Here is a 22,410-nt window from a genome sequence, read left to right as displayed (position 1 = left end):
TCATTTTATATTTCGGGGGGTGATGAGGCAGGAGGATTTTTTCGATGATTGACCATTTATTTTCATCTGTTGATACGCATACTTATTTTTATCCTCGACTTTCCGGGCGAAAAGGTATTTTCCCTTTTGAACACATTTGTATCCTCAACAATCCACGTCCCCTTAATGAATGCTATTGAAAGATCACTATCAATAATCTGAGAAAAGCAGGTGACCATTATCATCCAACCGTAAAAACTAGGATGTGATATCATCTTTTTATAATAATTCTACAGGTACAGTATGCTTTACTAATAATGACTGAATGATGTCGAAAGTCTCAGAGAAAAGAAAAATTATCAATGATCTATGTAAATGAGGTTAGGTCAGCAAAACTCTGCCACAAAGACATGTACACCTTGCTATCATTCCATGCAACTATAAATGACCCACTTCTTATAGTATCTGAGATACGGACTTGGCCACTGAAACTTAACCTTGCTCTCTGACCCATGAAATCAAGGTCAGGTGAACCATGTCTGACGGACATGTAAACCTTGTAAGGTTACCATATACTAGTGACCAAATTAGTTATCCTAGAACTCATGATAAGTGAAACATTCACAACACGAAAAAAAATATTCAGATTTTTGGCAGTCACTGAACCATGAAAACGAGTTCAAGGACAATGATTATATGACAGACTGAAACTTTGTAACGCAATGGATGAATCACCCAATTCCTTTACCCTTTAAAATATCAAGCTTTACACATAGTTAACGCCGTTGCCACTGTCACCACCATGATATTGTATTCTTTTTGCCTCGCATTCTGCGACTTTAATCGAATGCAAGTTAACAAAAGAATAACTGAAAACTGAAATTAGCTTACTGACCTAGACCTGGTCGGTGAACTTTAAAACTAACAGAAGACAATGAAACGTAAAAGCTACTACTAGCTTCGAAAAATTTACCCAGAAAATTATTAAGAACGCCTTCTATATAAAGTCTCCGTTTTCCGTTTCCGTTCCGTATTCCGTTCCGTATTCTGTTTCCGCCTTTTAGCAACACCACTTTAAAAATATCCCTGGTTTTGAATATGATAGCTTCTCCCTCATTGATGCAATTGCTTATCCCACATCGAGAGTCTCCACATTTCTGTACAGTTAAGATGTCTTCCCTCGATGCGAATTAAGCATTAGAAAACATTTTTCAGTGCCGTTTTTAAAATTCTATGATTCCTTGAATTGTGGGTGATTACGTAAGTAATGCTAGTATCATTTTGATTTGTTTCTTTTGGTGTCATCATTTCCGTAATAGACGCATCGATGAGGTTTTGAGGTTTATCTGTCTTGATAGATGTTCCTTAAATTCTTTAAGCCCTCTGTCGCGTAATGGTGTATGTATTACAATAGTGTAAAAAGTATCGAAAAATTAAACGGAATTGTTCCTCTAGTATGGGATCAAGGGCATGATCTGAAATTAAGATATTGAAGAGTATCGGTGTTTTTAGAGTAGATCTAAAGTAAAGGTGGCCGAGTGGTCTAGAGCGATGGACACAGGGCAGGCGGTGTTGTCTCGATATCCCAATAGCATGAGTTCTAATCCCGGCGGGGGAAGAACAAAAATTTGCTTCCGCAAATTTGCAGATTTAACATTGTTGTGCTGATATTTAGAGTAATTATGAATATAAAATGTGTTTTCAGCCGTGTATCACCTTCACTGGTGATTCAATGGATGGATATATCGTAGAGTTGTCACTTGTTCAGACGTGCTTATCAAATAATTATTTATGTGACTGTATCTTACGATCCTTTACGACAGATAATTTAGCTAATCTGCAATCAATTCCATCTTCATGCCTAATATATCATGTACTGTGTTACAACTCTAGATTCTACTGACGAGGAAAGGTAACACTAGGCCACCGAAAGCTGAATTTTAAGTTCAGTCTAGGTAGCCGATTGGTCTAGAGCGCTGGACACAGTGCAGGTGGTGTTGTCTCGATATCCCAATAGCATGAGTTTGAATCCCTGCGAGGGAAGAACAAAAATTTGCCTCCGCAAATTTGCAGATTTAACATTGTTGTGCGGATATTTAGAGTAGTCATGCATATAAAATGTGTTTTCAGCCGTGTATCACCTTCACTGGTGATCCAATGGATGGATCTGTCGTACAGTTGTCACTTGTTTAGATTTTCTCGCTGCGTTGAAGATCTGTTAGTGGCCTTCGGCTATTATGATCTGTTATCTGCTCTTTGGTCGGGTTGCATGTTGTCTCTGACATATTCCCCATTTCCATTCTCAATTTTATGTACTTATCAAAATAATTATTTCTGTGACTGTATCTTACGATCCTTTACGATAGACATTTAGCTAATCTGCAATCAATTCCATCTTCATTGCCTAATATATCATGTACTGTGTTACAACTCTAGATTATACTGCCTTCGGGTTTATATGATCCGTTCATCCTATTTCGACTCTTCAAAATTCAAGAGTCTATCCTAAATTGAGGTAAATTATATGGCCTTCCAAATACCGTTTCGATTCCTAACATCACCGAAGAGACATTAATTGTCGAAATCCGGATATGGTGTACAAATTTTTGCACCTCATGTTTGCGGTATGCCATCTTTTCCGCAAGTTTATTGTTTTCTGTTTGGTATTAAATTAATAATAAAGATCCATTCTGTTACATCTTGTGATCCGTTTATTTGGCTATCGCCAATGGCAGTCAGCAGGGTTTAAGAACATCCGTTGTTCGACCTGTTAGTCAAATACGTTTTGTTAAAATATACTTTTTCACTTTTTTGGTCTTTTAGAAAATGTTGTTTGTGCTGTATTTAGACCCTTCTACCAAGAAATTTGTTTTGCATGCACACGTATAAAAATTGCGGTTTTTATCCAACGCAATCATAGGTTAGAACGTTGTTTTCAATTTAGACTTATTTATATATATGCTGCTGGTATATAAAATATGAAAATACACTGAAATGTATTTTGTAGGTCCATTTCGCAATAAAAAAAATAAACAATAATAATATTTCAAATATGTTCTAGTACGGCCTACAACGATCCATCAGATACAAGTTAGTCCAAAACCAGAAATGGATGAAACATATAACCCATATACATTAATTCAGTTGAGTTGTACAGGAACAGTAGGTGCTCCTGCCCAAGTCTTAAGATGGTGTTTTAGGAGAGAAAATGACAAACACTTTCGAAGTTGGCTAGATAACGGAGACATTGACCAAGGACCGGTTTTCCCGCAAGGTTGTCAGAATAGTCAGACGTCTACATTGGGATACAATGTTTCTGCCGATTTCCAGTATACGGAATTCATATGTGAAACTGGGGGTACAAGTACAATATGTGGACATGCCAGTTCAATTTCATCCAATATAACAATATACAAGTGTAAGTATCACCATTATTTAAGATAGTAAAATAAAAAAAAATTTGTTTCGATCAATGAATATTTGAAAAAATATCATTAGGAAAAATACATTTGAAAGTAAGTCTACCTCATATCACACAAAAATGAGCAAAAAAATAATAAACTTATAAAAGGGCTGTGGTTTCATTCACTTAGAATACGACACGAAAACTGTAGCGAACATTATTTGATTTTAAATGTATTACTAAATGTAGTCTATTGCCAGTTTGTCCTTTTAATATATATATATATATATCTGTACATAATGGAACTTTCTTCTATAAAGTATATAAACGTAGTTTAAATAAATTCAGATGAAATTTAGTGAATAAATAGAAACATCGATGAGTTACAAAAAAGTATTGCATTATTATAATTTATTAATATAATAGAATTGTAAATTATATTTATTCTTCACAAGGAACTTGGACTTGTTGAAGACAATGTAACAAGCAATTTATGGAAATAAAGAAATATCAAATAAAATTTTTAAAAAAAATTAAAAAAAGTATTGTACCAGTATGCTTTTTAAAAATAGTATGTTTTAAAAAAAGGCTGAAAAATTGTAAGTCACAAGAACCCCCACCCCCTTGATGACCGATAGTAACTAAACTTAACGTCATTTGGACTTTGATTGAGAGTTATCTCATTTGCAATCATACCACATCTCCTTTGTTTTATATTAAGACACAAAGTACCGATTAGAAAGTACTCACAATTACTGAAAACTATCTCAAAGCCAATAATTACTTATAAAAAATCATGTGTGTAAGATTAATCCCCAATTCGAACCTCTATTACTTTATGTGGTTTTGTGGACCTTGCTCTAGAACCTATCGGTTCAATAGTCCACTATTGTATAAAAATATTAAAACAAACTTGTTCTTTTTTTATATGACAGACCCGTCTCAATTTTGTTATTGTTTTTATTTTTATTTTTACCAATGATAATAAATTAAAACGGCGGTAAAACATCGTGTTACTACATTTAAAAGAGAAATATGGCAATATGACAAAATAGATTTGGTTAAATTTAATAACAATCTGGACGAAACTAATTAGAGTGACAAGATAGGAAATTTTGAGGACGTCGATGATATGTGTGATGAATTTACAAACACATTTTTGGAAATAGCTAGGGAAGAAGATGTAATGACAAACCCTGGTTCAATAATCAATTAAGAAAGCAAATTAGAATTCGCGATATGTTACGGAAAGCAGTTCTAGAAAAATAATAAAGAAAGTGATAAAATAAGATTTAAAAAACAAAGAAATGAAGTAAATAATATGAAAAAAAAACTGCCCGAGAAAATTTTGAGAAAAATTCAGATCATTTTTATTGGATAATTCCAGTCCTAATCAAAGTACTGAAGTACTGAACATCGGATGACCGCAAGTTCTTGTGGATTGTCAAAAGCACTTGTCACAGAAAAAAATCACATCTCTATACCTTAAACTGAGGTTAATGTACAGAGATATTTTTTTCTGAGACAAGTTCGTGCGTGGATGATAAATAAATGACAGGAAATTCAACCTCACCGTAATAACTATTATATTGTAGTGATACAAATCAGTATACACTGGTTTGTTGTTATATATTATATTAATATAACAGTTACATGTATATATAATTTTCATCCATTTGTATATCATTCTATTCTACTATTCTAATAAGAGTGCAGTGCAAGTGCATGGTGGACAATCTTCTGTAAAAAATCGATTTTTCTAAAAGATTGGATATGAGTAGGCATTCATATTTTCCCGCAAAAACAATCTTCCATGCAGAGTTACCGGTCCTTGCCAGGATTGTCGCAAAATGTTCTTGAGATATTCTTCCGCATGCTTTACCATATCAATGATTTTTTACTTATATATATATATATCTAACGACAAAACATTTTCATATTATTAATTTATGTTCTAAACAAAAACATTGTTATCAGTATTCATTGAAGAGATGTATTTATAACAAACGATAAGGAATGTTATTTTGCACTCGTTAATATCCGCATATTTATCATGTTTATAGATCGGTTACAAACCCAAAACGAAAGTTACGTAATGTTAAACCATTGTGGTGACGTCAGCCTATTCATTTACCGTGGATTCTTTTTCTAGAATCAACGCTTCCTAAATCTGCCGCTGAAATTGACTCACCAAATTATATTCAATTGTTTCCTTTGTGTGCTTAATTTCATTAAGTTTGAATTGGCTAATTTACTGATTTCTGTTCACTAATGGAATTAATTTAAAAACTTACCTTTAATTTTTGTAATTTTTATATGCCTTCACTGGGAATCGAACCCTTCCTTGAAATCTGTTATGTGTGACTGACATCAACACACCGACGAAACCTCTCGGCTACCAATGGGTTACACTATAGATGTTTATTTTATATATTTAAATGAACATCTGATATACATCGCTTCATAGGACACACAGGGATTGTACCTTTATATAGACACAATAGGCAGTCGTATAGTATGAGTTGGTAGCCGCGAGGTTAGCATGGTTAAAATCAATGCGTTAAAGATCGGGATTTGTCGGTTTAGGTTCGAATCCCTGTATTCTCTCTGTTGTTCCAATTCTTAAGCTATCCTTGTTTTTTTCTAATTTTGCAAGTTAATGCGGATATTTTTGTAAAAATAGCGAGTTTTACCGTTTTTTTATATATTATTATCGGCTATTTCACATGTTTGAAACAAAAATGATTACATTCTATTTGTCAATTTTTGTTTTATAAATATGTATGATTTCATCTGTTTTACTACATAATTTTACAAAGGTTTGTTCGCAAATTCCTATGCGAGAAAATCGTGATGTGCCTAGATTGTTAGAAAAGTTTCGATAACATACTTATTATATATACTTTATATATGCTTTTTGGTCGGGTTGTTGTCTCTTTGACACGTTCCCCATTTCCATTTTCAATTTTATTAGAAATAATTTCGAATATGTCTTATTTTGTATAAACAGATAATATTCATATGCCTGGTAATATAAAGATCTTTAAAGGTAGAAGTGTTATATTTGTATTTTGTTAACCAATTAATTGTGATCTGAGATTTATCAATGCATCGTTGGACACGATAACATGGTTATTTAAACTCACTTACAATACCTTCTAATTAAGAAAAGGCTTTAATTTTGAAAGAAATTAACACAATAGTTTAAGTTATAGATACAATGGATAAGCGTAGATTCATGAAAAACAAACCATTCGCCCTCCGGGCTCATGGTTTCTTTTTCAAGAATCCACGCTTATCCATTGTATCTATATAACGAAATCTAGGCGATAGCAATACATTGGAATGCCCTCACGGTCATCGCGATGTAAAAATTACTGGAAAATAATGAAGATGTCAATAAAATCTAATTATGGGAATAACACAATTCCACCTATTCAAAATATAAATAATGAGCCAAATTTTGACAATATCGTATATGACGATACTGACAAATGTGAACTAATGAATAAATACTCCGATATCAAACTATGAACAAAATATTGAGATGTCCCGTGTTGAGAATAGAACGGAAAGTATAATTAAAGTGATACTCAAATACCAGAAAGCGAAATAGTCAATATACTTCTTACTCTTGATCCTAAAAAAGCATCTGGGCCTGACAGAATCAGTCACAGGATGCTAAAAATATCCCCCAAAAAATTGCAAAACCCCTTAAAATTATATTTAGTAAATCCCTGGCCCAAGGTAAATACCCTTCTTCATGGAAAATAGCCAATATAATTGCCATATTTAAGAAAGCAGATGCATCCTTCCATCTAATTATCGACCGATATCCCTAATTAGCTGTGTTTGAAAAGTATTGGAGAGGGTAGTCTACAAACATATTTATAACCATCTAGGTTTTTTTACCTAAACATTCAGCTGTACATCAACTAATTGAACTATATAACACTATATTAAATTCTCTTGAAAAAAAAAGAAATCAGTTGCTTCGTATTCTGTAATTTTTCAAAAGCATTTGATAAAGTATGGCATAATGGACTTATACATAAAATGAACTCTTATGGAATAAAGGGAAATTTACTTGCATGGACTAAAAATTATCTTTTTCAAAGAAAACAAAACGTAGTTATCAGAGATTCGTCTTCGTCGTTGTCCATTGTTTCTGCGGGTGTACCCTAAGGCTCTGTTCTCGGTCCCTTTTATTTTTGCTGTATATAAATGATATTGGCGAACATTTAATTTCACTGACTAGACTTTTTGCTGATGATACGTCACTGGGATATTCCACCGCAAGCATTACAGACTTAGACTCAAATTGTGACTTGGATGGAGAGTTGTCTCATTAGCACTCATATCACATCTTCTTATATCTAATTAGAGGTAGAAGTTAATCATGATTTAAACAAACTCAATGTTTGGTAAAACAATTGGTTAATTTCCTTTAATCCAGATAAAACGGAAATAATAATTTGCTCAAATACTAAGATTACAAGTAATTTAAGTTTTTCTTTCAATGGAAGATCAATATATAACACATCAAGCCATAAATACTTAGGTGTAACTCTTTCCCAGGACGTTAAGTGGAATGAGCACGGAGAAAATATTTCCAAAAATATTACAAAGCATTTAGGAGACTTAAAAAAAATTAAATTAAAAAAAAAGAAAAAACAAATGTATCTGGTATATATTTGGCCTTTATTTGAGTATGCTTGTGAAGTGTGGGACAATTATGGTATCTGCTATTCAAACAAATTAGAAAAACTTCAACTGCAAGCTGCGAGGATTGTAACAGGATTGCCAATATTTACTAACACCGAATATTTATACTTAGAGACTAGCTGGGAACCCTTACACAGTAGGAGGTACAGAAGAAAACTTCAATTATTTTTCTAAGATATACAATGGCCTCGCGCCACAATATTTAAGTGATTTAATCCCCCAAACTATACAAAGTACAACTGTTTATCCACTGCGTATTGGCAATGACTTAATAGTCCCCTTTTATAGACTCTCCTTAACAAATTCTGCATTTCTTTCCTCGTCCATCAGAGAATGGAACAAACTTAATAATTCTATACACTTGATGCCCTATCAAAGTCAAACGCTCTTTGTTCAATAATAAATACGAATCAAAGACTGTACATAAGCATTTTATGTATGGTCCGCGGAAATTGAATGTTGTTTTAACACAGCTGCGATGTTAAGCCTCATTACTAAATAGCGTCCTATTTGAATCAAATATAATGCAAAGTCCATATTGTGCTTGTGGCGCTCCGCGCGAGGATTTATTTCATTTTTTCTTTAATTGCAATAAATACACCGATATAAGGAACGATCTATTAACCAACATTCAGCTTTTTCAAGTGACAATAAATCTTCAGGGGCTCACTGAGGGAAACCAAACTTTATCATATGAGGAAAACTGAAAATCTTTAAAGAAGTCTTTAAATTTATAAAAAAATCAAAAAGATTCCTTGTAATATAATCAAATCAGATGTGAATTAACAAAAACACCGTGTCTACAGAATTTCATTTATTTATTTATTTATTATTCTTTATTATATTTTTATTATTTCTTCTTCTTTTTTTCTTTCTTTTTATTTATTTATCTCAATTCTCTATCATTTTTCCTTGTTAATTGTGTTAGGCCTTTTTTTCTCGTACTGTGCAAATGCCTCATTTTACTATTACCTTTAAGATATATCTACTGAACTGTGCATGCTCTGTATACTTGTTATTGTTATATTATGTAATGGAGAAGACTTCATAAGTTGGTTAAACTTGTGTCCGATCCTATTTGTATATTTGAGCAAATAAAATTGTTATAAACTAAACATCGTTTGATGTAGAATAACAAAAAAAAGCATGTACAATGCAAGTTAATAATTGCTTGGTTTCGAACATCTCTCTAAATACTTTTGCCCAAAATTTCCCACATCCAGTGCAATTGATGCCTCATACTATTGAAATGAAATGTCCTCTTATTGAATTAAAAGGACATCAGACAATGAATGTCGGTATGTTTATCACATATGAGTTTATACCTCAAGTTGTTTATGAAAACATGTTTAAAATATAATTTTGATTTTGAGAGATATTACCGGTTAAGTGCTAGATACATTTGTTAGAATGAACATCATAATTGTACCATTGAACCCTCTTTTCAATAAAATTCCTATTTGATATTATCAATATACATGTATGTTTATTTCAAAGCCATAGACATATTATCATAATTACGTCATTGCTTTTCCTAAATGTTATTACAAAATATTGCGATTGAATGTTTATTCCACTTCCTTTTGTTAAAGCACATTCCGCAAGATATGTGCCAATATAACATAACATTTAAGGAACGGATAATAAAAACAATTGTACTTTTTTTTCTTCATAAAATCAAAAATGCTAAGACATATGAGTGTGACTCGGTATCTAGTCCGATGCGATGGTCTTCCCGGAAGTGTGATGGTCCTTTCGCTGTTAATTGACGCATGATAGCCATCTTAAAATCTACAGCTGTGAAATTATTATGAGAAGTAGACTTTTTATTATTTAGTATATAAATGTGCTTTTTTTATCCATAAAAATTTAACGCAATTCGGTATCGATGCTTTGTATGTGTCTGGTTGAAAAAAAAGAATCATTTAATATAATCCTGCAATAAGCCTCATTACCATACAAATTAGGATTATGTGATAATCGTCTACTGTTTGGCAATCATCCATAAGTATCCTACTGATTTTATAGTTTCATCTATACCTTTAATTTACGCCTCTTTAAGCGATTTTTGCAAACATTTGAAATACACGAAACATTTCACATTATATATGTCTTTAGTTACAGTTTCATACTAAAAGAAAAAGTGATGCTGCTTTTTTTTGCTGCTTACTCTCGGTAATTTACTTTTAAACCTCAATAGGTGCTTCTAACATACACATTGACTTTTACATTTGCATTAGTACATAACAAACATTGAAAATATAGTCTACGCAATCCACCGCACTTCAGCGTTACCTCCAGCGTACGATGTATCTTTCAACAAGATAGCATCACAATGCCACTAGATATATATCGCACTTCAGCGTCATATCATCGCACTTCAGCTTGAACATAGCGGTTTGGAGTACCATTGCGCTTCAGAGTTCTGCATATGTATTCCTAAAATTGAAGCACCAACGTTAACGTTATTTACATATTCGCGCAATTTTCAGTTTGGCATGACGCATGAACATTGGGAAGTTTTCAAGTACAACGTTAACGTTATATGCTAAATGACGAATGATCACAGTGAAAGATCTTTAAAACAAAACAATCAACTGTTTATATTAATACATAATCTAACTTGCTAGATTTGCTCATTTTAAGACACTTTCATGGAAAACAAAAAGAGGCCAACTTCTTTGGTCGGTCCTTACACTATAACATCATTTTATAGGTCATTGGGATTCTGATTTTTACTCTTTATCTATCAACCCATCACAATTTTAAAAAGACAGATATTACAAGTGACTTAATCATATTGATCTAAATAAAAAAAAAGCGTTCTGCATATGATTTTATGTAGACAACGATATGCAATTGTTGAAAAAAGAATGATAAAAACTAATCATGAGCAATCGTTTACTTACATCATGTCAAAATAAATGTTTTATTCTTTAGATGAATCTTGCTTTGACAATGACTGGCACTCTTAGCTTGATTTGTACTGTGTTAACATTATTGATCTTCTGGGACATTTAAGACCGAGCATGAATCCGACATGTACCAACGTACACTTTTCAATTCCTTCTGCTAAGTGGAGAAGCAGCGGATTAAAACATTTTTTGAACCACACGACACAACTTACTTCAGTCTAGAATTAGTGTACTTGACCGTTTTAGTTCTGCAACTCTCTTCCGACATTAGACGAATCGATGGATGATTGCTGTTAAACGCCAAATAAACTATTTTAGCGATGTCATTATTAAAACAAGTTATATTTGATGAAATGTGATGGACCCTGCTTAGTACTATATTGTAATGTGCAGGGTGCACCCCCTGACATTTTTTTAAATTGTTGGAAATCAACATTTCCTTTTATTCTTCATGTTTTGCCAATTTACGAGTTCTAGTTTGATAATATTTGGCTAAGGCCCTTTGTTATGTTAGGATATTTGGTAATTTTTTTCTTGTTGCAAGACAGGAAATAGTTTTAATGAGTATTTCATTATTTGTTAAATTGTTCATAAGTTCAGGGTTAATCATGTTTGTTGTTTTCATTTCATAAATTTCACATGGTTTTAAATCATATAAAAGTAAATGCCGTAGAACTTCCAAAATGGCTGCTGTTTTATATATTCATAAAGTAATCATTAGAATAACAAGTTAACAGAATTTTATTGATTCTCAGCTAATCGTTATCGATCACCATGAAAACAAAGTCACATGACCGTCTAGACGTCTAGGAATTCGTCTGCTATGTATTTCCTCGAGATTTCAGTATTTTTGCAGGATCAGTAAACGTGGAAGCATAAATAACAGTTAATGATTTCCTATTAAAATAATGTATCTAAAGGATATGAATGTGCCGCCCTTCGGTTATTTTTGCACTAAGCCTGTTTACAACGTGATTACGCCATTTTTGTATCAAGGCGCTTTACCTCATGTCATGTTTTGCTTGCCCGATTAAAAATTACGACATTCTAACATATAGTCCCACTTTCCTTAAAGCCATAGCTAATAAAGCGCCACACCCGGGCAAGCTGTTAACTCTTAAGTAACTCCAAATTCATGAAAGTTTAGGCAATTGCCCGGCTCAACTTGTCCCACCATTTTTGTTTTCATTGTTACGGTTGGCCAATACCTGTCACGTGACATCAGTTATATGGAAAACCGACCGTGCAAGACCCTCATGGGTAGTGAAGGTCGTTAAAAACCACCCTCATCATATATGACAAATAGCTATCGTGGCGGGTAGTTCAAAATACAAAGTATTCCAAAATAAATATACACACATATTTATAAAAGAAAAAGTCAACACAGCAAACGTATGAAGATTTATTATATTTCTAATAACCTTTTATACTCATTACATAAACTACAGAATTTATATGGGAAATAAGGATAAGAAACGTCTACCAGTTCCTACCTTGTCCAGTTGCCCAAGAGTGTTTATTACTGTAACCAAGCAGTTATTCCCCATCACATCGACCTTTTTAACCAAGGATTATTAACAAGGGACCATTTAATTAGGATTTCACTAAAGATAAACCGTTATTTTCGACCTGACAAAAGTTATTTACATAGATGTGCCAATTGTTTGGTATTTGGATGTTCCAGTCCCAATTTGGATGTGCCACCACAATCTTAAATATATATTCTACTTGCCCTAAAATATACATGCTCCATCATCAGGCTTAATCAAGGTTTGCAAGTTATACAAACCTAGAAGAATGTATTTGATTCCTGTATTTAACAATGTTATTATATTTATGTGCTAATAAATATTTAGTCCTGTGGATTATGCATTATAGTTAGTGAAATATGAATGCCAAGTAAATAGTGATTCAACTTACAACTTCCAAATGAGCAAAGACTGTCGTAATGACTGGTAATTGATCATTCTGTTTGCTGCTCATCTTAGTGTTGGTGCACTAAAACTTTATGAGATTAAGATTATACGTATTGAGCAGTTGACCTGTGGCTGGGCAGATATTTCTATGTTACAGGCATGCACAATTGGTCCATAACGGCTGACCATCCAGAGACAAATATATATACATTTAAAATTGGTTATTGCTGCAACCTTTACAGAAATCAACCCAAATGTCATAATTATAATGAAACCTACCCCAGGTCCCTTACAATATACACGCTAAACCAATTCAAGTCCACACAAAAAACTTGACACTCCAGTCGAACCCATTATACTGATTCCGAGTAATCCAGTCTATTTCATGACTTCAAACTGCTGCATGCTTAGCGGATAAGCAAATGTAAATTTTAAGTGTTTTTTTTTACCGCAAGTTAGCGTTACAAGGTCATGTTTTTCTCTGACTGTTTTTGACGTCTTTACACTAAATCCATTAGATGTTGGATGTGTACTGATTGATAATTTAGTCTTAGATGCATGATTTTTTTTATTAGTTGTTATTTGCTTTACACTAGCTGTCAGTAACTGCGGTACTCTTAGATCTGTACTTAGTGTCTCGTTTGAATTGTTTTACATTTGTCATTTCGGGGCCTTTTTGTAGCTGACTATGCGGTATGGGCTTTGCTCATTGCTGAAGGCCGTACGGTGACCTATAGTTGTTAATTTCTGTGTCATTTGGTCTCTTGTGAAGAGTTGTCTCATTGGCAATCATACCACATCTTCTTTTTTATATTTACAACGTCCCCAACGCACTTCAGCTTGAACCATATAACATAGCGTGACCTTGGTGGTTCCGAGTCCGAGTACCATTTCGGTTCAGAGTCTTATATATTCAACCAAGATTTTTATAGTTTTACTGCTTATTAGGCATAATAACACTATCAACCAAAGTTAAAAAAAGTAGATGCAAGCATTTATAGGCAACCGTACGGCCTGCAACAATTAGAAAAACCCATACCGTATAATTGGCTATAAAAGGCCTCGACATGAAAAATATGAAACAATTCAATTGCGAAAAATAACAGCCTATTATATAACAAAAAGTTTACAAAAACAAAGATGATAGACATGAACTAACGACAACCACTAAACAACAGGCTCCAGAAGAAGATTGTTGGGCATACATGTATATATTTACCACTGTTACAAACATAAGTTATGTAAATTGAAGCAAACCTGAACAACATATCACTTCCCACACATTGTCGGACATGGCGATCCAGAGTCGCTTACTCCGCTGCATCTATTGTATGGGAGACAGATAAAATCGTTCCCGTATCCGTTACACACAGATGATGTTTGAGACTATTATAGTTCGGATTTAACAAACAATCATGATACTTTGAACGCTCCATATATATCACTTTTGCAGTTTAAAATTCTGTCTTTCTATAACAGTTTCAAATTAAGGGACAAAGAGGCTAAACTGTGTCATCAAAATCGTCTACAGAACCTTAACAGCTGCTTTCGTAAAACTAATCGTACCATTAGGCAACAAGTCCTATAATATTAAAAAAAAGTTACTGTAATTTCAAGTTCAGTATTTTAATATAGATCTTGAACTAATACACATTGTTTTACAGTTACTGCTTATACTGAAGAAATGTTCTGTGTATCAAAAACAGAAATGTCATTGGTTTACATCTATTTGCATATACAACTGGCAAGGTTTTTTTTTTGCCGTAAAAGCTTGTCGAAAAATCATATTGAAAGGTGCTTTATCTACGCCTGATCTTAAAGTAGACGGTGTTGCTTTTACATTAAAGTCCCCTAGTCAAATATATCGCACATCTGTAATCTGGAATTGTTTTATCTATAAAAAAAGTGTTTATGCTTTGCTTAACTTAAGGCCATTATTATGGGTATTGAAAGATTAAGGAGGTTTAACATTCAATTATAGCAGTCTGTGGTAGTCTTTTGAAACATTATTAGTGTCATAGTGTGTTTGTGACCTAATACGATATATATGGGGTCAGTAAATTCCATATGGGGTGAGGGCGAAGCTCAAATACTATTGCCTTTGTATGTAAATCGTACTACTACGAGTGTCTTGTAAAAGAATTAGGAATAAAAGAGCACTCATGGAATCCCACATACAAAAACATATCATTTGACAAGGATGAGATTTTTGGGATTCATAAATCCTTCATGGCTTCAATGAACATAACATTGAACATAAAATCTGAGGACTTACCTTGTTTGTATTGGATACCTAAAATTCACATGATTCCGTACAAACAACAGTACACGGCCGGCTCATCTGCATGTTCTACAAAGGAATTGTCTATTAGATTGACAAAAGTTCTGTCCGTAATGAAAGAGGGTCTTTAGAAATACTGTGAAACTGTTTACTGGGGTAGTGGTATTAACCATATGTGGATTCTAAAAAACTCTAAAGTACTTCTAGATAATTTCATATATCGATCTATCAAAACTTTTGATTTTTCAACCCTGTATCCCACCATTCCCCATGTGAAATTAAAAATCTGTCTGAAAGAAATAATCCCCAATGCTTTTCAATATAAAAATGGTAGCATACACTATAAATTTATTGCTTTGTGATACCATACGGAATATTTTGTTAATAGTAAACAAAAAGGTAAAACATGCTACACAGAGGAACAAGTGATCAGTATGCTGCAGTTTCTTATTGACAACATATTTGTTGAATTTGGAGGTAGACTTTTTAAACAAATTGTCTGCATTCCTATGGGAAGGAACTGTGCGCCTCTCCTTGTCGACCTCTTCTTATTTTCATATGAGTCGGAGAAGATCAAATAAGCTAGATAATTTAATTTCACATTCAGATATATTGATGATGCTCTTTCCATAAACAATCCAATCATTTCTGATTGGGTTCCATTAATATATCATCCAGAACTAGAAATTCAGGAAACAACAGACACGGCTTTCTCCGCCTCATTTTTAGACTTCTACCTCGAATTTGAAATAAGCGGTCATCTCAGTACCAGAATCTATGACAAACGAGACGATTTTAATTTTGAAATTATAAATTCGCCCCCCCCCCCCCCCTTAAAGCAATATTGCGACTTGACCTGCATATGGGATATACATTTCCCAACTCTTTCGGTATTCAAGAGCAAGCAGCTGCTACTCACAGGGCCGTAACTAGGCCTCGGAAACAGACGAGGCAGGGGTTTGTGGGCCGCTGACTGAGGCCCCCAGGTAATGGGAGAGGGGACCAGGGGCCGAAGATTGTAATATTAAGGTTACAACCTAGTTACTGTCTGCGAATGCTAGTTCGACCTTTCTTGTGCCACCAAGACTTAGATGCCAATAAGATCCCATCGCTTGACTACTTTCTTGAAATTGAATAATTAATATGTTAATTTTATAAATGCATAACACCCGAATCAATAATGATACAAATTTAATACTCTTGAGCCACCTTTACCATGTTTAATTGTGCGACCGTCTTTTTTCAAAGTCCGAAGTACTCCCACAATACTCCGTGAAAATTCATAGTATCAAGGAATCAAATTGTCAGTCTGCCAAGGTCTTGTCCTGTCCATTTAACATTCGAATGGAATGATCGCATAACTGCTCTCCATTATAAAGCTGAAATAAAGCCCACTTGCTGTTAAACTAAACAAATCCTCCATCCATCCAAAAACATGTTTTGTTTTCAAATAGCAGCAGGTTTTTAGCAAAACACTAGAAAATGCCTCAAATCTTCATTTTATTTGAAAAAGAAATGCACACCAATTGTGGGGTGATTTGATACTCCTGCGTGAGCTTGAATGCTTCTTATATTAATAATATTGACCTAGCAAGTTGAAGAATTCGAATTTTGTGCACTGATATTGTGGAAAAAAAATCCATTATCAATAATTCATTTTCGCGGAAAATAAATAATTGCAGAACCAAATGCTGGTTTACTGGCGATGGTAATCAGGCAGAGAGTTCAATATCTAACGTTGAAATAAAATTACAGAAGCTGCACGTCAACATTAATTACTATTCGAAGTATGCTTTACATAATTCATGATATGAAAATGAAAGGTTTTTCTACCCCTGCATGCCTAGCTTTCTCCTTTTCTTTTTTCTTTCTTATTATTAATTTTTTTGCCTGACTCAGACTTTATAAAACGTCACCAGTGTCTGAACAGAAAGTTGATGAACCAGGGTTATGTCAAAGAACGTCTCGTCTTTTTCTAAAAAAAACTTCATCGGCAGATACTAAGACCTTGTTGATAAATATTCCGTATCAACTTCACAAATAATACATGATGGTCTTGAAGTATAGATTCTAGGTACTGACGTTGTTGTTTATCATCTTAATTACGTGTTATAGTGTTCTTTAATTTGTCTTTGTAAATAATTAATCTTTACTATTTAGACCATTTTGTTTTTAATCCACCATTTTCTACATAAGGCAATGCCTGTACCAAGTCAGGAATAAGATAGTTGTTTTCCATTTGTTTGATGTGTTTGAGCTTTGATTTTGCCATTTGATAAGGGATTTTCCGTATTAAATTTTCCAAGGAGTTCGGTATTTATGTTATTTTACTTTTTGTACTATCAACGCCACACACTGTTGTTTTGTTATTGACATTAATGTCTAATTTACGTCACTGATGAGTCTTTTGTAGACGAAGCGCGCGTCTGACGTACAAAAGTTTGGTCTTGTCATCCATCATGAGTTATTGCTATTTACTACACATTTTTTGTCGGCGTCTTTGTAAGATTAATTTTTGTTTAATATTTTTAGTCAGTTGCGTTGTATTTGTGTGATGCATGTTTCCAGAGTTTGAATGCTTGATCCCAATAATTGTCAAATTAACCTATTATGTCTGTTTGTGTTGGTTACCCAATTTTGTCAATATAACGGAACTATAAACAAAAATGGGAAGTTTAGCTAGCTAAAAAACTAGGCTTAACCCATCATTTTCCTCGGAAAATGAAAATGCCTGTACCAAGTCAGGAGTATGGCAGTTGTTTTTCACTAGTTCCGTTGATTGATATCGTTTGATTCTGTCAGTTTTTATGGACTTCCCCTTTTTTGATTTGCGTTGGAGTTTAGTATTTTAGTTATACTTTTTTCTGTTTACACAAAAAGCTGAAAATACAAATAAAGTTTAATATAGAACGTTACAATAAATAAAGCAATTAATAAACATTAGCTATTGATATTATTAACTTGTCAGCGAGTTCACAATCTGAACAAAGTCAGGTTGACGTTTGAGTTAGTTTGAAAGTTGACAGTCCGGTTTGCACATTCCATTTTTTTCCCCATGGCATTCTCAGTGTGTGTTCGAATAATGAGTTAACTGTCAATTTGATATCTTTCGCCTCTCATCTGTATCTTAAGGAATTACACTTTGAGTTTGGTTAAAACGAATTAGGAGTCTTTTTATGCTTAAGTATGTTTATTTCAATTTTGGAACCGTGGATGTTAAACACAAGCACTATTGCAAATGCAGGAGAGTAAGTAAGGTAAACAATATAAGGCAAATAATTGAAATTATTATAATAACCTAGTGCAAAATAACCGACCAGACTTGCATTTATGGTTAATTTGAACCCGCTTACGATTACAAACTTTTCTCGATCAAAAACCGTTTATAAATATTTAAAAAAAAATATTTAAAACAAAGTACCTTTCATTAATTTCTACATTAAAACATTTGCTCATTACTGCGGAGGATGTCAAAATAAACGAATATGTGACATGTTTTTTTTTAATCGTTGAAGCCTTATTGTGGCACTTAGCAATCTCTAATTATTAACACTGTTGCTATCTGAATCAATAGTTCAAAACATTATGTCTAAAGCTTATTTTATGTCTCTGACATCAACAAAATTATGATAAAACCAGAGCAAGTTTTTAAATTTTCAAATTCATTTCGATTTTATAGATCCTGATTCTTTTACTATTTCTTCATTTTATAGTTTAATATTTTTGTCAGGCACAGTTTGCAATTACGTAAACAAGAATTAGTTGTTTTTCAATGCATACGATACGTCATCATTACAATAGCGAACATTTGGAATAAGTAGGTCTCCAAATAAATCATAAACAAAATGTACGATTTCAAATAGAAAACAGTGGTCGGATTGGGAAGTACAAATTGATGAACGAAATCACAACATGATATCAATACCCTAGATTTCTTGAAAAATATGTGTTTTAGCACAAAAAAGTCTTTATTTTGGAGAAACACAAACAAAAGTTATTTTGACCAATAGACGACTTTCGAATTCGTGCACATTCCCGTAAATTTACTCTTTTACAATGCTTATGTTATTACGTCATAGTAAGAACCGATTGTTCTATGACGTCGTTTATGCCGATTTACCTCGGCTCAAGCTATGTAAATCATTCATAAAAAACAACTCCAGGTTGGTGTATCAAAACATAAACCTAATGTAAAAAAACTTGAAACTGTCTCTACAGCTTTGTTCTAACAATAACATTTTTATTTATATCAGTCCAACAAAATTATTTGAGTATAATTGAATATCTTTCTTCAAACAGATACAGTGCCGACACGGCCCACATATGTGACGTCTATAGAAACAACAGGTATGTTTAGTCAACTATTTCAATCATTTAACAACCTTCTGGCATCTTTTATAAGACTTATCATACATGATATTCTATCGAAGTGTGTACCCATTTGTCTATACATTCATGTTATTATGGGCACATTAATCATGTATTTCTTAATTTCTGTACGTTTGTTCTCCCTATGTCATAGGGGTAATTTTACAATTTCAATATTTTCACCGTCACTTGACAAGAAACTTCACTTTCAAATTAAAGATCTAAAAGCATAAGTAACATTATAAAAACATGTTTTATCTACAAGTCTTTTCATTATAATATTTCGACATTTAAGAGAATATGCATTTCGGTCTTTGAATAAAAACATTCTCCTTTTTTTCACCTGTACATACATATATTATCTGTACATATGATTCAAGTTTCATCTTGGAAAGAGTGTATCCGTTCTTTAGAGGTTTTTTTGCCAGTCACAGTGTTCTAGTTTATTGATATGATTAGGGTACACAAAATAGCAACTTCATTTCCTGAACTGAAAGGAAATACCATACCATCTTATCCTCGACATCAAAAACTGGAAACTAGTCGTGACATCTATACTATAGCTCATAATGAAATGGAACTAATTGCAAGATAAAAAGAAGTCTAAAAATATGTCTTACGAAAAATTCAAATGATTGTTATCACCACTCCTGTAGACATATTTTATTTTTGTCTTTAATACCAGTAGTTTATACATGTGAAAAAATTAACCATTCGAAATTCCTTTGAAAAGGATTTGATCATTCCAAATTGGCAAAAAGGGGAAATGTTGTGATTTAGAATTTAGAAATATATACTGGTTTTCTTACGCAGTTTCTTCTCACTATGACTGAAATATTAAGTATAGCTATTAAATTATGAATAAAGAAAGCAATGTCCATCAGACCTTGCTTGACTTAGTTTATGACTGCAGAAGACAATAAAATAGTAGTCTATAGATGTCATTAAACATTTTGAGAAATAACATAACAGTATATATGTTCGACGTTGTATTTTTGTCTCGTTTCTTTTTGAATTGTTGTTTATTTATTTGTGTTCGCTTGTATGAGGAATGTACTGTTTATATCTGTCGATATTCTCGACAAATAATCATGAGATTTGCATAGAATATGTAAATTATTTACTTAGACTGATACAAAATATTTATCACCTATATATTGAAAATTGTTTATGCATAATTCTGTTAAATTTCCACCTAATGCACAAATAATTACACCATTACTAACACAATTCTATATTAATATTCTTGTTAGAAAATACATCAAATAACGCCTTTACAAGCTTAATCCCAATTTTATATTCTATTTTTAGAAATTTTCCTGTGACGTCACTTTTTGTGGCGTTGTTACATTTGTTTGACGGACAGTTTATAATTTTATTGTGCTGTACTTATGTACTGTCGTAAATTAATTTTAGGTGTTCGTTGTTATTCTGTGGTTAACATGTTGAAACGTATTATTATATTATGTATATATGTATTTCTCTGTCCTGAGTGTTCTTGCATTTTAATGGACTGTTTTCCTGTCACGTAATGTTTTCATTTTAGCGGTATTTTCAACATTGGCATGTAAGCGGGAGGTTTGGCTAGCCATAAACTAGGTTCAACCCATCACTTTTCTTAAAATATCCTGTACCAAGTCAGGAATATGGCAGTTTTTTTATCAAATAGTCCGTTTCTATGTATGTTGGCGTTTGTTTTTGTAACAGTTCAGTGTTTCTGTTGTTCTGTTGTTTTCCTCTTATAGTTGATGTATTTCCTTCGGTTTTGATTTGTGACCCGGATTTGTTTCAGTTAAATCGATTTATGACTATTGAACAGCGGTATAATACTATTGCCTTTATTTAACATTTTTCTACATTACATTACTTCAAAACTTTTTTAATACTAGTTTTGTCACATCTTTTTTTGAATTTTTTTTTAAAATGAAACATGTGAAATCACATAATACATTACCAAACACAATGTATGAAAAATATGTGACACTTATAAGATGGATTGAGCTATAAGGATATAAGAAAATTTATTACAATTATTTTTTTCAACCTCTGTGTTTATGCAACCGATAGTGGAAGTTTCGGCCCCGAGGATATCACCAGCTCAGTGTTCTATGCTGACTTCGAATATCATTTAGACGGCCATTTCCGTTAAGCTGCTTTTTACACAGCGTAAAAATCACCCGAATTACGTAGGATTTTCTAGCCCTGGCATAGATGATAGAAGTCTGATTTTGCACACCTTTTTGGCTTTTTGGTTTTCAATACTTTCCAACTACTTTATTTCTTTTGCTTTCCATATGTCTATCTAGAGCCATGGATGAGTCCTATGTAAACAAAATGTGCTTCTGGCTTGTTGAAATATAACCTTGGTATCTTTCGTGAGTTTTCACCAAAAGTACAGGAATGTTTATGGTGTCAGTTTTAGGAAACTTTCTTATAATTTAGAATGTATTTACAAATTAATTTTCGTTTTCTTCTCTAGCATTTGTTTTTGCGATGTACATCAGTTTGTTGTCATATAATTGTACAACAAGTATTTACTTAGAAGAGAACAAGTTGTTTAATGCTAGGAATGTCAAATGATATAAATATGATAAATGAGGAAAGGATCTTGAATGAATTAGCTGTTAACTAGTTATTGATATTCTAAAATTTTCTATTACATGTACGCTCCTCTTTTTATTAGGGAAGTAGCAAAAGGATAAGTGCGGATATACAAAAATGAGAGAGCAACCCATTACATCTAGCGGTCATGATAATGTCTTTGACTATATTTACAAAATGACAAGCCTTAAAATAGCCCAAGTATAGTTCTGTGCCTCATCA

General features: G+C 32.9%; 1 protein-coding gene across 2 annotated transcripts in view; it reads left to right on the top strand.

The window, feature by feature from the left end:
- Nucleotides 1–22,410, top strand: part of LOC127700609 (uncharacterized) — a 56,863-nt gene that overhangs the window by 18,095 nt on the left and 16,358 nt on the right. For both annotated transcript variants that reach the window (XM_052204160.1, XM_052204159.1), the window contains exons 3-4: nucleotides 3,041–3,397; nucleotides 19,519–19,566. In XM_052204160.1, coding sequence (XP_052060120.1) covers nucleotides 3,041–3,397; nucleotides 19,519–19,566 — 405 coding nt within the window. The remainder of the gene's footprint in view (nucleotides 1–3,040; nucleotides 3,398–19,518; nucleotides 19,567–22,410) is intronic.

Source organism: Mytilus californianus, unplaced genomic scaffold (assembly GCF_021869535.1).
Source record: "Mytilus californianus isolate M0D057914Y unplaced genomic scaffold, xbMytCali1.0.p SCAF_5, whole genome shotgun sequence".
NCBI lineage: Eukaryota > Metazoa > Mollusca > Bivalvia > Mytilida > Mytilidae > Mytilus > Mytilus californianus.
This window is presented reverse-complemented; position numbering and strand designations above follow the sequence as displayed.